Below are 15,019 nucleotides of genomic sequence, written 5' to 3' on the forward strand. Positions count from 1 at the left end.
CCTTTGATTAAATTAGATCACGTCATCACGGAAATACAATCGTTAACTAAACAGAAAGTAGGATTCGACGAATTGTTTTGGACATGAATATAATATCCGTCAGCTTACTATTTAATATTGCTGTTGTCATAATGTAAGCTTAATATCTGTATAGTACAGTAAATTGTGTCCTGTTGTATAATTTGGTAAGTTTTTTAACATTTTAAATTGTTGAGATTATACTAGTTAAATATCATTGGAGTCCTTGAAGTCAGTATATCAAATTAGTCTATTTCTGTATAGAATTGATTGATCTAAACGTCACCACAAAGTTGACGCGGTGTACACAAAGTTGAGGTGGTATACTGCGATTATTCAATTTTTTGGGGGGCCGGACAACTTGACGTCGACGATCGTAGCTTCACACCTAACAATCTATGTTCGCCACGCCAGTTAATATATACAACAACAGAGAAAAACAATCAGGTAAAAACTAACTGTGCTTCATGAAATTGTATAGTAAAATGTTCGATTTACGTATACAATCTTTCCCGTGCTTCCTGTCAACTCCGCTACAAAACATGTACTGGAGGTGTTGGTGCTTTCTCGGCCATTGCACTATAATGGTCATTAGCAGCTGTCCCTACGAGTAGAAAAATATGCAAGTGTATCATCAGTCTCACTGTTGGCTTGCTTTAGCTCAAATACGGGTTAACCCTAATCTGAATGATTTTGCTTTAAAAAAACCGAAAGGCTATAGGCCTACAAGTTATCAAAAGTCAATTGGAGTGTAACGAATAGACTATTGTCATTTTTTCAGATTCAATTGAACCTTATTATGAATCTTAGCCTATTTAAAATTGAAGGCAACAGATAGTATCAATATAAACCAACTTGTATGAGACAACCAGGATGTCCGAACAACACCAGCAGTTACAACTTTTATCAGATAATGAGGAAACAGAGGATATCGATAAGGTTAATAAGTTGATTTATTTTTTTATAAATAGAAACTTTAATTATTTAATGAACATCGGCATATCTGCTGATAAAGATGGGAACTGTTGTATGTATTTCATGTAAAATAAGTCATATCTGTTTTTGAGGCATACAATTGATGTGTTCAATCGTGGCGAGGAATTATTGGTTTGGTCATGGAAAGCGAATTAAGGGGTTTTAGATGGAGAATTATTGATTACCCCCCATTTTACGCATTGTATTGTTAACGAGACATCTTTCCGGGGAAAACCTTTACGGAGAGGTCTAAACATTGGTCAGAAGGTAATAGAAACGTACTATGGTAATACAGAATTCCCATAATTAATAATTACAGTTTCCATCCATTTCAAAACACGTGAGCAGTGAGCACAATACAAGGTAGTATATGTTTCCCGTTTCAAGTCATTCTGTATCATGTTGGCTAGCAAAGCTGATATTCCAAATTTCGGTTGTTCGGAGCAACGGTCCCTGGGGTATGGCCCATTCAAATTTGACGATTTTTCCCAAAATGTGTGGGCCGCCTCTATTCAACATTGGTGAATTGCGTATTGCTGGAAAGGCCATGTCACAATAATTCCAAATTCGACATTATACTGTATTTTGGTGTTTTAAAGGGTTATGACCTTACGATCTTTACTTTGACCCTGAACGTGAACTTGTGGCAGGGGAGAACTATAGTGATCAACTTTCATTTAAAGATTAGACCTACATGTTTTCTACCCAATATAAAAACATTGTGGGTATAATAATTTTTATTCGTCTGTAAAATCAAGTCAAACATGCACGATGCATAGCATAAACTTCCGTTTTCAACTGTGAAGACTTTAAAATAGATCGCAAATGACGTTGCTTTTGAAAGGGTTTATTTAAAATTAAAGTGTATCTGTCTTATTACCTCTTTTTAAATAGGATAATGGAGAATTGGAATTTGAATATTGTAGCCACAAGAAAGAGAGGAAAAAGAAAAAAGGTAGGACATACAATTATTTCTTAAAGATGTCTTCCCGTGTACAAACTGCGTGATTTGACGATGTATTTGGACTAAACCATATACAAACTTGATTGAGGTAGAATCCATGTTAGCTTGCATTTTTTGCTAGTCGCTGTCCATATACCACACCGAAGCCTAAGTATATTCTTGGTTTATCATCTGCAGAGTCTACTGAACGTTTTAGTCTCTCAATGTTCTCACAACCGCTAGTCATTAGCTCAACACACATGAAGGGCTCCTCATGGCGGTTAGCAGGACTCGGGCCATTACATTGCCAATGTTATTAACTACATTACCATTATCATTACTTTTTAAATGTAATCGTTACAATTGCTTTCTTATTTTTAGCCCTGTAATTAATTGTCATTACATTGAAAGTAATTCCTGGTCCGCCTGACTCTTTACCGGAGTTACCATAGAACACAAAATTGGAACAGAAACATTATTACTACCCTATTCTCCCAGGTCTAAGTCGTTCTAATTTGTATGACAAACTGTGAAAGTGTCCAGAACAACGACCTTGACACATTTCTTAGCTTTATAACCAATGTTTTCAGTACATCCATTCCCAATAGTTACATGTACTTTTTATAACATATTTTTGTTCATCAACTCTTTGATGTTCTAACGTTAATGTATTCTCTACAGCAAAAGGAGGAACTACCGAAGCCACAGATGCAAAAATTCCGTCGAATTTAAACAAGTTTCAGGCCATGTCATGTCCTAATTTAGCAATTTGTGGTACAGATGGGAGTTCTGCTGGTATCATTAGAGGCACGCCCCACGGAAACGAAACTCACAATACGTTCCAGCTAAAGGACACCACAGTGGACTCATGTGAATTTCGATTGGTCTGTGAGAAATGCTTTACGTTTACTGGTATTCCAGGAATGTATACATATAATGAAATAGATGGACATTCCTGTCTTTTCAATAAGCTTGCGGCAAAACATAAACGGGGAACTCTGTGGTTTCAAATCAGAAAGAGATTTAATCATTCTAACTCAATCAAGTCTTACGGTCTGTGCAAAAGCATATTTCAGTGCAAAGGGGGAGAGAAGAGATGTTCGTTTGCTCACAATGTATTTGAACAGTACTTTTGGAATTTAGAGAAAAATAGCAAATTCCATATCTCTAAATTTATATTACGTTTAAATCTTGAACGACTTTTAAATGAGTTCAGAGGTACATTCATCCTCATGTGCCAGAAATGCTACGAAGGAAACCCACCAAAAACTAACCTTGAAAATATCCATGGGTTTTGTCAACAAAAGCACTGTTGGGAGGAAAACAAAATTCTGGTACATTCCAATCACTCGAAGATAACTCTTATAGATAACAAGCCTAATCTACCAAGACATGCAGCATTCAGAATATGTAAATATTTAAAACATTGTAACGATAGAAAAAAGAATAATTGTGTATATGCACACAGCGAAATAGAAAATGAAATCTGGAATGTTGAACACCATTGTCAAGTTACAAGAGAAGAGATTGTTAGAGTATGTCACATGATTACTAACGAGTTGCCCACTAATGAAATCCCAGAACATGCTACCAGAAGTTCGGACACCAATTTCAAAGGTCAAACATTGCAAAGACCGAAATCCTTACTGAATACTGACAATCATGAGAGCAACAGATTTAAACCATGTCCTTATAAAATCACCAGACTATGTAAGCTTTGTTTGAAATCGGGCAAGGAGCAGCAGAAGTGTGGTCTACACAATATTAAAAAAGATTGGGTATACCGGTTAGATCCTGATAGATGCATCATCAGTCCATTACCTCCTCACATTCCAAAGAACTTAAAGTTTACAATTTGTGAAGATTTGAAACCCAATCGGAGTCGTTGCTATAAAGACAAGTGCAATTTTGCACATAGTCCTATTGAGATTGAGATATGGAAGTGGATGGTAAAAAATGGCAGTAAGTTAAGAATATTATCTATAATTTAATATGTTTGACGATACCATCGTCTGTCGTCCATTCAAATATTTAGGTGTACTTTAGGCATGGTATAAGATGCGAATGGCAGATGACAATGAATGGAAAAGAGTGGCGTGCCATTTTTGATGGTTTTAGGGTTTTTTTTTGTATTTTAACACACTTATAAAAATTACATATCCAGTAAGCACCCCTGAAAACTGGACACCTGTACTATGATTCATATACATCCTTTTATCTATATATTGAAATGCCTTATTTTAAATGTCTTCTATTTCAGAAACACTAGATGATATGGTTAATCCCGATGTACATGAGACGTATAAGGAGCCAACCCTACAGTCATCTGGACCAGTATTGTTACCAGCCGATGTTAAATTAAGAAATTATTATTGTGAAGATTGTTCTATCCAATTTGATAACTTAAAGGATATAAATAAACACACAGAAACTAGTGACCATAAATTCAATGTAGAAGCTGATATAGTTCAGCAATGGAACTTCCGACAACCACCCTGGAATAAAGATATTAAAGTTTATCAGCTGTGTTCCAAGTAAGTCAATGTGTTTGAACAAGGACACAATGCTGTGATAACAATATGCCCCTTTGTTCTAAATCTTCAGCTAATTACCTTAATGGGAGAGAGAAATACATAGTTCATAAACATGAACACTATCATAATCCCCCAGTAATCTCATGCAGAGTTATGGTCTTATCCTTGAAATATAATAATGGCTATACCTGTCAGTTGTTTGGCTCATTTTTTTAACTGTATATCATGTTGAGATCGTTTCAATGGTCAGGATATTCAGTAGATAGAAAATCGTGTATTAGTAAACCAGTCAGAGCATTGACTAACTGGACTTAGTGTATTTAATGTCATGAACATGTTTTACAGAACTGATTGTCCATACTCTCATGTCTCCGATCAGTTTAATTATTGTCAAGATGCACATGGACAACCAGAATTAAATGAATGGAATGAAAGATATACCCATAGACAGATGAAAAGAAACATGTTGAAAGATATTCAGTTTATGTCGTATGCTGATCGTGTGGTAAGTTTGTCGAAACATTTTCTTAAGTCGACTTTTTAAAACATACCGCAAGAATAGTGTTAGCGGAAAAATTCTTGAAATAATAGTAACTACAGGAGAACCGCACTACACACAAAACAAAACCCATTAGACAACCTGTTGACAAGACAGGCTACCATTTATAGATATGGCAAGGAATAAACAACAAATATCAAATCAAGTGAATGATTTCGGGAGCCAGTCCTAAGCGTCCAATGGGTTTACAGCCACGGGTCTGTAATAATACAGGCTTCATTCTAAATGAAAAATAATAATGATTTACAATAAAGACGTAACAATAATAAGGGCGATAATTCAGATAGAATTTTGTAAAATAATAAATAAAGAATAGCGAGCAAACAAGACAGGGGCAAACATATTATATAACACTCAACTGAATGCAGACCACAACGATTCTGGAAAATGGATGAGATCAGAGAAAAACGTCACTATTAGTGTAAGAGTTTGTGCCAGTAAAACGGTTGACCCGAGCTATTTACTGTTTAATATGACTATCTTTAATTTACAGTTATGTAAGGAGAGAAACGGCATTTCCATTTCTTGTGACAAAGATTTAAATGTAAGGTTGACCAAAAAGAAGCACATATGGAAGTTTACTGTCAAAATTAACCCGGAGGTAAATATATTTAGTATACCATGAAACACCATATATGGATTAATGACACGGAGAAATATAATTGACTTTGTTTGCCCCCAATAAACGCAGGTATGTATCAGAATGGCGTTATAACAGTAGTTTCGTTTTGACGGAAAGTACGTACTAGAAACGTCGTATAACATAAACATGCCTTAAAGGTTATGATCCAGTAATTATTTTGAGTTTTATATAATTAATTCTACGTTAAAATATTTTCTTATCTTTGTTTAGCTGCCAGTGAAGAGAATATGTTTGTTACTTAATAGAGATCGACATAATTTTAATATCAGTACATCCACAGAACATCTACAGTTCATTGATGGGACCAAGTTAGACCAATCCAATTCAAACCCATTTACCATCAATGTTCATTTTCGAAGTTTTAGAGATGGCTATTTTGTACAATGGGTTGTTTTTGAGTTTGGTTCGGGGCCAGCTATTGTGCGAAAGTTAACCGTTGAAACCTGTGAAGAAGAGCATAATATTGCAAATGAACCTAAGTGCGAAGCTGAGGTATGGACCAAATATACCCGAGAAATAATAACTGACCCAAGTTTAGTTGAAGACGAGTTTACTGGGAAATTACTAACTGAATATAAACAAGCTGACGAAGAAGATAGACTGCATGCTTTTTACAACAGAGATTTTCCTTTAAATCGTTATAACTATCAACATAAGATGCACAAACTACTCTATAGTGAGGAACTGACCAGACGTAATATCATAGCAAGGTTAGTATTGTTCTCTAATGAGTTAGTTTTCAATTTAATTTCATTTTCATTTGACTGCTTTAGTACAATTTACCTGTATCTTATCTTCTACCCAGTGACTTGAGACTTCTAAAATCCCAGTCCATACTGTTGTGGCATTTGTTGCGCACACGTCAGTAATGCTACCCATTTTAGGAACATAGCCTACCATTTGTCTAGAGAGAATCGGTCTTTGATAACAGTTTAATTTTGTACCAAAAGCCTTTAATTCCCATTGTTCATCAAGATAAGTTAATTCACTCTCTATTTTTTGATGTAAAATGTCCGTTCATACCTATTGATATGTTGGTATTTTTGTCATCTATTTTGTAGATACAATCTTGTTACCAAGGTAACAGTTACAGGCGTAATTGAAGACGAAACATTTATATTTGCTCAATCTGGTGAACTTTTTGCTAGAATAAGTTTAACAGAAGACCTATCCGAAGACACTGATGAGGGTCGGTTGTTTCTAGAGTCTGTCCAGGGGGCTTTAATAAAGCCGAAAGACGCACCTGATAACCGCGTTTACGAAGTCGGTATTGCTAAAAGAGATAAGTTTAAAGGGATTGGAAAAAATTATATATATTTAGAGCTACACCCAACCACGGTTAAACAACTGGAATTAAAGCCAGATACAGATGTTGAAATGGAGATCCAATTTCAGATGAATCGGGGTACATTCTGTAGAATGCACTATTCTGTCGATAGATTAAGTGATGTTGATATTGTATTTCCAAATCTCTCTAAGTTAAATGTTTTGAATTGGAATGAACATGAACGAGATATTAAGTAAGTAGACCATTAAGTATTGACATATAATTTTAAGTAACTTCTTTGATAGGCATTTATTAATTAAAATATTAACACAAGGTACAATTTTATGGACACACAATTACTGAGTTTAATACGTCGCTTAGTATTAAACTCAGTAATTGTGTATCCATAAAATTGTACCCTGTGTTACTTTTAAGAAATGTATCATAAACACTCATTTTCCTACACTACAATGTTTTTGGAATGATATATATTATGTCCATCTGGAAACCTTAAAGAGTCTTGAGTAAAGGCTAAACGTTATCATTGGAGCTAATCGAAATATAACTGAAATTGACTGATATCATCAATGTAATATAGAGTCGTATATTTAAACAGAGTCTATATTTATAAAAGTATTGTAAAGAAGCATATAAAAAAGCGGATAATTTTCCATTACACTCTGGATGGGAAAGCTGTAGGGTGGGTGTATGTTTTGATGTAGTACCTCCACTATTTAAGGTTTTTATATAAATAGGTCTGATAAATTAAATGGGGATCAAACAAAAGCAGTTAAACATATGGTAACAAAAAAGGATTATTCGCCACCACTGATAGTGTATGGACCATTTGGTACAGGAAAAACAGAAACATTGGCCGAGGCTACCAAATACTTATTTCAGCACCAACCCCAATCACGCATTCTCATCTGTACTTACACTAATAGGTAAAATCTAAAAATCAAAGACTGTTTGTCATTTGCATTTTTCGGAAAGCATAACCTTAATCGACGCTAATATATACTCAAATTGATTATTTAACATTTAATTAAGAACACAAAATCAAAATATCTCCAATCTTGGATTCAGTCGGATAAGAAGGAGACTGTTGAGAATATCTTAAAAACCTTCTACATTGGATGCCGAATATTTGTTATTTCTTTGTAAATTTTGAATGGAATTGGACCATCTTTGGAAATATGAAGAAAATGAAATAGCTGACATTGGAGAATGTAAATGTTAATCAAAATAATATTCATTCGTTATTGTTTGTTTGCAATATGTACTGTGTGTCATTCGCGGATTAGGCTCTACCGGTAAACTTTTTTTGTGAATTTATCTTTTCAGCGCCGCAGATATATATTATATTAAGTATCTTGGAGATTTCTTAAAGGAAAAGGGAAAACAATCTATAGCTCTTCATATTTATGCCCCCTATAAGAGATATGATACTGTTCCTACAGAATGCCACCCGTATATGTTGTTCTCTAAAAAACTGGGTTCGTTTTATTTACCAACTAAAGATGACCTCTTAAAGAAGAGAATTGTTATAACGACCGTTGAGACAGCCATACATTTGACAACTATTAATGGTATTAGAGGATTTTTTTCACACATTTTTCTTGATGAAGCAGCACAATCTTTAGAATGTCAGGCGTTGATACCACTAACGCTAGCAGATGCCAAGACGTGTATAGTTTTAACAGGTGATCACAGACAAATGAATCCTAAAATTTACAGTTCCGAAGCGAAGCGTCAGATGTTTGGCCGATCTATCCTGGAACGATTACATACCTATTATGAAAGATACTGTAAACAAAGAAAGCAGAGCTATGAAAGTATCAGTATATTTCTAAACCAAAATTACCGTTCTCATTGCCAGCTTTTAAAGTTCATTTCAGCTACGTTTTATGGCAATGAAGACCATTTAATCTGTAGATCAAATTTGCCAAATATAACTTTAAATCCTATTAACTTTTTCTCTGTGTTTGGTAAGGAAGTACAGACCAATGACAGTACGTCTTTCTACAACGAGGAAGAAGCAGATGAAATAGTAAATGGTGTTTCATATATTTTTAACAACTGGCCAAAGGAATGGGGCGAGAGGAAATCAGAAGATATCCAAGTTGTAGCTCCATATTCACAACAAGTCGCCCTGATAAGAAAGAAATTAAGGATAAACAAACTAAGAAATGTGAATGTAGAAAGAATATACAATATACAAGGTAAAACAATGTTGCTATTTTATATCTGATGGAATTATTTACAATTTTCAGCTGTAGACTTTTATAATGTGGATTTGCTTTCTTATTAATGGAAGCCTTATCGTATATCTATAAAATTTAATCTGCTTTCAGGAAAACAATTTAGGATCTTATTCATCAGCACTGTTAGGACACTGCAATTGTGTGAACGCGATCATATGAAGAAATGTTTACAAGGGGTAGAAGATATTAATATGGGAGAATATGGCTTTCTCTCTGAACCCAACATGTTAAATACAGCTCTAACCCGCGCCCAGTCTCTTGTAGCAGTTGTTGGGGATCCTATAGCACTTTGTACAATCGGAGAATGTAGTGGTATATGGAAAAAATATATAAAGCAGTGTCACGAATTGGGTTCACTTTTGTCACAGTGGTCTTATACGGAAATAAAACAGGCCGTAGAGGAGAGAGAATCGTCGCCGTTAGGTGCAGAAATTAGGAAATTATCAGATCAGAGCTGGTCTAGAAAACAAGAATCTTATAAACTAGATTCTATACCGCATTCAGAACCAATGGGTGTCTGGAACAGAAAGAATTCTAATATTAAGAATGAAATCCCATCACAACGTGGCATTTTGCACATAAACCACACTTCACGTTCACACGAGGAACACCCAATGCAATTACCCGATGATGTTCAGAAAAGACTCGGAAAGCCTTTTAAATATGGTGAATTACAACAAAACACATCGGAAACAATTGAAAATGAAGACTATGATGACTGGGACGATTTTAGAATGAAACCTGATGAAATCATACAAAAACTTGGAGAAAAACTTCATTGTCCGACAACCAGCAACGATATATTGATGCCCGCACAAGATAGAGCAGCCAAAAGGAGAACAGAAGCGAAGGGGACAATGAAATATGGGGTTAGGGAGGAGCGAGGTCGGGCTGTTATTTATCCCATCAGTAAAGAATCAAAAAGAATTCTGTTAACAGAAAAGGATGCCGCTGATAACCTAAGCGATTCCTCGGATGAGGAATTTGAAGATGACGATGGTGACCCAAGCTTCAGTAGGTTTAAACGAACCGAATATAAAAAAGATGAATTGAGAAAACTTCTTGAAGATGACCCTGAAAATTACAAGCGCTGCATCATAAACACAAGTTCTGAAGTAAGATATGCTAGAGTAATGGATTTCACCTCAACTATTAAAGAAATAAAGATCAGAAGCAGAACATTTTGTGGCCGGGCCTTGAATAACGATGAAGTAGTTGTGCTAATCTTACCGAATTTAAGAAAACCTGACAAAGATTTATTTGATAACAAACCAGTTGAAATATATGGAGAAGTTGTAGGTATTTTGAACAGAGCCATGAATCCGAGATATAAAGTCTTTGTCTGTCGTACAGAACCAATCAATACAGGTTTAATGATACCTATCAGCACTTCTGTTCCTCCCATTTTGAATCTAACCTTGAAAGACAAGGAATTTGGCCATAGAGATGGACAAGTCATTGTTTATAAACGTCAAGGTTACTCTATATCATTTGATCACTATGAAGAAATTGACCCAATTGATCCGGCGGGAAAACTGTTTTTGGTGACATTCTTGAAATGGAAAAAGAACAGTAGGTTACCTCTCGGAATTGTTATTGGCGTGCAACCCGTGGGAAACAATATAGAAACAGGAATGTCTATCATAGATAGGGAACATCATATTCAAACCAAATTCAAAGGCAGTTTTAAACATTTACAACATTCTAAAGATAAAGACACAAAGAGATTGGATTTTACAAAAAAAAATTGCTTCACCATTGATCCAACAAATTCACAAGATCTTGACGATGCACTAAGTATCGAGGAAGGATTTACTGGAACTTTCATTGTAGGAATACATATTGCAGATGTATCACACTTCATCGAAAAGGATTCAGATTTGGACAAAGTAGCGTACAAGAGGGGAACCTCATACTATCCGATCGGCAAAAGACCTGTTCATATGTTGCCATCTATATTTTCTACATCCATGTGCAGTTTGTTGCCACACGCCGATAAACGTGCAACGTCGGTTTTTCTTACTGTGAATGCACATGGCGAAATAATCACAGGCGAGTTGTGCGAATCATTTATTCAATCAAAAAGACGATTTAACTATGAAGAAGTGCAAGATATTCTGAACAGACCTGACACTACTGATGAAATGTCGTGGTCAATCAAACAATTAGCTGATATAGCACGAATATGGAGAGCAAAACGAATGGGTAGAGCTCATTTATATAGCGAGGTAGATGTAGTTGATAGTAAATCAGCACAAGCACATTTGATGGTAGCAGAATTCATGATTATGGCGAATCACCAGGTAGCATCTTTAGTTTTAACTAAATTTCCCCAATGTTGTCCATTAAGAATACAACGACCTCCAGATGATTACAAGGCCGAAACATGGAGAAGAAAACACTTTGCTGCTGCTTCTAATTCAGTTTCCCTTACCAGAGCTTTTACAAGTAATGATAACATTTGCCGTTGTGCCGGAATGTGTTCCTGTTTAAATAATTATGTGGAAGAAAATGCTTTGAAGTTTGACCCCACTATTACTGTACCTTTTGATGTATGGACACGGTTGTGTGATTCAATAGATCTTGGTGACTGGCAACGTTTTATACAAGTATTACTTTCACCCGAAAATTACCCACAGTCAGCTGTCGCCTTAGTAGAGTATAGAAGAATACAGGACAGAGCATTTTATGTTTGTTCTGCTAATTTTGATTCCTTGTTAAACGCACATTACAGCCTCAATCTCCCACAATATACCCACTTTACCAGTCCTATTAGACGATATTTTGATATTGTTGTACACAGAATGGTATCAGCGTGTATCAATAACACAGAAAACCCGTATTCGGAATCTGAAATGGCTGATATAGCACACAGATGCAATGTTGCCTTTTTGAACAGTAAAAGTTACGACAACAGTGTATTCGCTTTACATTTAAGTGTCGCCCTAGAAAAAAGACCTTTGATATACTATCCTGTAATTGAAGAAGTGGATGATGTCGCATTAACTCTTGTATTTCCAAACATTAAATGTTTCACATCCTCACAGAGAAAAATAAAAATGGGATACTTAGCACCTTCTAAACGACCCTTTAAAGATGATATCACAGTAGAATTGCAGTGGGAGGAACGGATCTACAATGTCACTGAAATAGCAACAGATGTAGTAGCCTCGGTTGAGTTGAAAGAGCCAATGAAATCGGTGGAGGTTCCTTGTGAGCAATGGCAACATATGCTAAACATAGCCTCAGGAAGTAACCCAGAAAACATAATTTCTGAATTCAAAGAAATACGCAAAAATGTCAGTCATATGCTTCGAGAATGCCCAGAAGAAACCCTAACGAGTGAATTGAGAGTCAAGAAAAAACTTCAGTTCTTTAGAAAGTTTTTCATTAGATACAGACCAGATATGCACGTGAAAGTTCAATTAGCCCCAGTTTTAAAGAGAGGTTTATTGGTTCCACAGATACAACTTTACTTCTTAACACGTAAACATATCATATGTATGGAGCACAAACGAGATCCTATAGGTTGCTTTACGGTATTGGGTTCTCAACAAGCATCGAAAAAGAGGTATACAGATTTGAATGAATATGCGAGTCTATGGTTACCGATTCTAGCAATGGAATCTGTGACTTGTTCTGTTAAAGGACAAGAACAAATTTTTATTCATGATGTGCAGATTACTTGGTGTGAGAATTTTGGAAAGACTAACAACGTGACCATGGAAGGAACATTTGAGTTAACTGCAGAGTTTTGCCAAGAAAGAGATATTGAATTAGAATCAGATTATGTTTGTGTTAGATACAACGATGTTGTTATACCAATTGTTGATGATCTAGATGAGAAAGTTGGGGCTGTTTTCAATAACCAAGAAAATATATGTTTTGTTTGTCATTGTGTTATAAACAAAATAGTACCACAGAATAACAATAAAATCTACTTAATACAGATGAAACTTCATGAGTGCTGCATGTCCTTTCCTCGAAGTTTGATAACCAATAGGTCACTGTCATCTTTAGAAATAATACCAAAATCTATTTCTCACAGGTAAATATATAAAGGTTCTCTGTAAGCTTCTTATTGAAATTGCACAATCTTTAGGTGACAAACGTGAATCTATTGGTGGATTTAAAAACAACATGATAGAGATATGTTGATATTTTAATCAAATTTGATGTTGTGGCCCTGTGAAGAGTCGAATTAGACATATTTCGAAATCTTCAACACAATGATAACCGAACGCAGCTCGTTTATATAGAAAACCTTAAACACCATCAATATGTTAAAATATAAACATACAGGGCCAGTTTGTGGGACAATTATAGACCTTTTCGCCAATCTGATTGAAATCCGTTATTTTCATTCCGTTTATTCAAATTTATTAACATGTAAAGCCATGATTAATGAACATGTTTGATATAGACTTGTAACTTGGACCTTGACTAGACAGCCTATCAGTTCCAAACAATTTTGCGAATTATTTTGTATAACTGAGGTTTTGTTTGGTAGGTTGAACTGGAGCCAGGGTCGGTTGTAGAAAATGCGGGGCCCAATTTTGAGGGCCAAAGTTCACAATATGAACACATTCCATACGAATAACTTTAACAAGGCCTATATGCTTTACTTCACAATTAATAATTGATTAATACCTGGAAATTTTTTTAAGTTGTGAGCTGCCGGGTGTAATGCTGTGGTCCTTTCGATCATATTGTATCTTTTAACTAATTATTTGGTTTACACTTTGTAGAGTCAAATCCCACGTACTATTGAAAGTGCATGATATATTTAAATATATAAAAACATTGATATTTTGGTAAAATCCTTACCATTGTCAAAATATCCATCAAATTCTATCTGTTTATGACATGTGTTTGGTAGACCAAATAAGGTAATGTTCTCGCCCCGGTCTTTGGAGAATGGGGATGTTTATTCCATATTTCGGAAGGACATTAACGCCAAGGTCAGTCTATGACGTAGAGAAATTAGGGGGTTATAAAAGAGGGTGTTGTACGACATTCATCAGAGCTCACCCAGATATTCGTAGCAACCACCATCTATAGTTTATTGAGAACGAGGAACATAGAAGCCTCGGAAGCAGTTTAATAATAAAGTTGTAGAAACGAACTAGACTTTAGTTTTCTTTACGATCACAAAGGAAACACAACAAGGAAGTCCGAGATTACTACAGGGGCCCCTTTCTAGTGCTAGCCCAAACTTGGGAAGATTGGTCAAATATGTGTCAAACACCGGCCCTGACTGGAGCCAACCAATCACAACCTTAGAAAAAAAGGTTAGAAAAGAAGTTATATAGGTCTGTTCAATCGTTTTCAGATAAATAAAATATTGTTAAAGCAAAACGTTTTTTTTAGATCAAGATGAAGTGGAATAAATGTTGGTATGATTTGAATTAGTTTGCATTTCTACCTACTCAAATGAAGGATTTCAAGAAAAATGATTGGCGATTAATACTGTATCCACTGTTGAAAACCTCATATCTGTATCATCAGCTATGTAAAATTGACTGCTTACTTGTTTACAGGAGATCTCAGAATGCCGTGGAAACATTAATGGAAGGTGAAGTGACACCGTTAACAGAACAAATAGCTTTGGGAAAAACGCCCAAAAAGATAGGTATGTGAAGATAATATAAACAACAAAAGTTGATGGAAACTGATGCAGAAAAGAGGGTATCAAAATCAAATTTGTAACAATTTTGCATAAATGATTTTGAAAAACCAGACATATCACCAATAACCGCGTAGTGACATGTATTGAGGTTACGGTTAATTTCATAATGGAAGCATGCGTATACTGC

The 15,019-nt window shown here is 35.3% G+C and overlaps 2 protein-coding genes across 3 annotated transcripts in view; both read left to right on the top strand.

The window, feature by feature from the left end:
* Positions 1 to 7,015, top strand: LOC130010870 (zinc finger CCCH domain-containing protein 7B-like). The gene is made up of 10 exons (XM_056099028.1): positions 1 to 185; positions 800 to 957; positions 1,888 to 1,948; positions 2,618 to 3,898; positions 4,197 to 4,470; positions 4,816 to 4,975; positions 5,523 to 5,630; positions 5,883 to 6,382; positions 6,734 to 6,868; positions 6,994 to 7,015. Exons 2-10 carry the CDS (start codon positions 892 to 894, stop codon positions 7,013 to 7,015), a joined length of 2,607 nt encoding a protein of 868 aa, XP_055955003.1. The 5' UTR covers positions 1 to 185; positions 800 to 891.
* LOC126812200 (helicase with zinc finger domain 2-like) overlaps positions 6,931 to 15,019 on the top strand; it is a 21,725-nt gene continuing 13,636 nt past the window's right edge. Inside the window, exons 1-2 of one of the 2 annotated variants that reach the window (XM_056098700.1) lie at positions 6,931 to 7,192; positions 14,744 to 14,835. In XM_056098700.1, the coding sequence (XP_055954675.1) occupies positions 7,050 to 7,192; positions 14,744 to 14,835 (235 nt within the window). In that variant the 5' untranslated portion in view covers positions 6,931 to 7,049. Of the gene's footprint in view, positions 7,193 to 8,915; positions 9,162 to 14,743; positions 14,836 to 15,019 lie in introns of those variants that run through there. The other variant, XM_056098701.1, reaches the window with a different exon arrangement.

The sequence above is a fragment of the Patella vulgata genome, chromosome 2 (genome assembly GCF_932274485.2).
Source record: "Patella vulgata chromosome 2, xgPatVulg1.2, whole genome shotgun sequence".
Lineage (NCBI taxonomy): Eukaryota > Metazoa > Mollusca > Gastropoda > Patellidae > Patella > Patella vulgata.

Bases quoted from the DNA above. Each gene is read 5' to 3' on its own strand.
- LOC130010870 (XM_056099028.1), top strand. From the start codon at position 892: ATGTCCGAACAACACCAGCAGTTACAACTTTTATCAGATAATGAGGAA. The intron at 958-1,887 runs GTTAATAAGTTG...CTTTTTAAATAG, and splicing joins AAACAGAGGATATCGATAAG to GATAATGGAGAATTGGAATT. The intron at 4,471-4,815 runs GTAAGTCAATGT...CATGTTTTACAG, and splicing joins GTTTATCAGCTGTGTTCCAA to AACTGATTGTCCATACTCTC.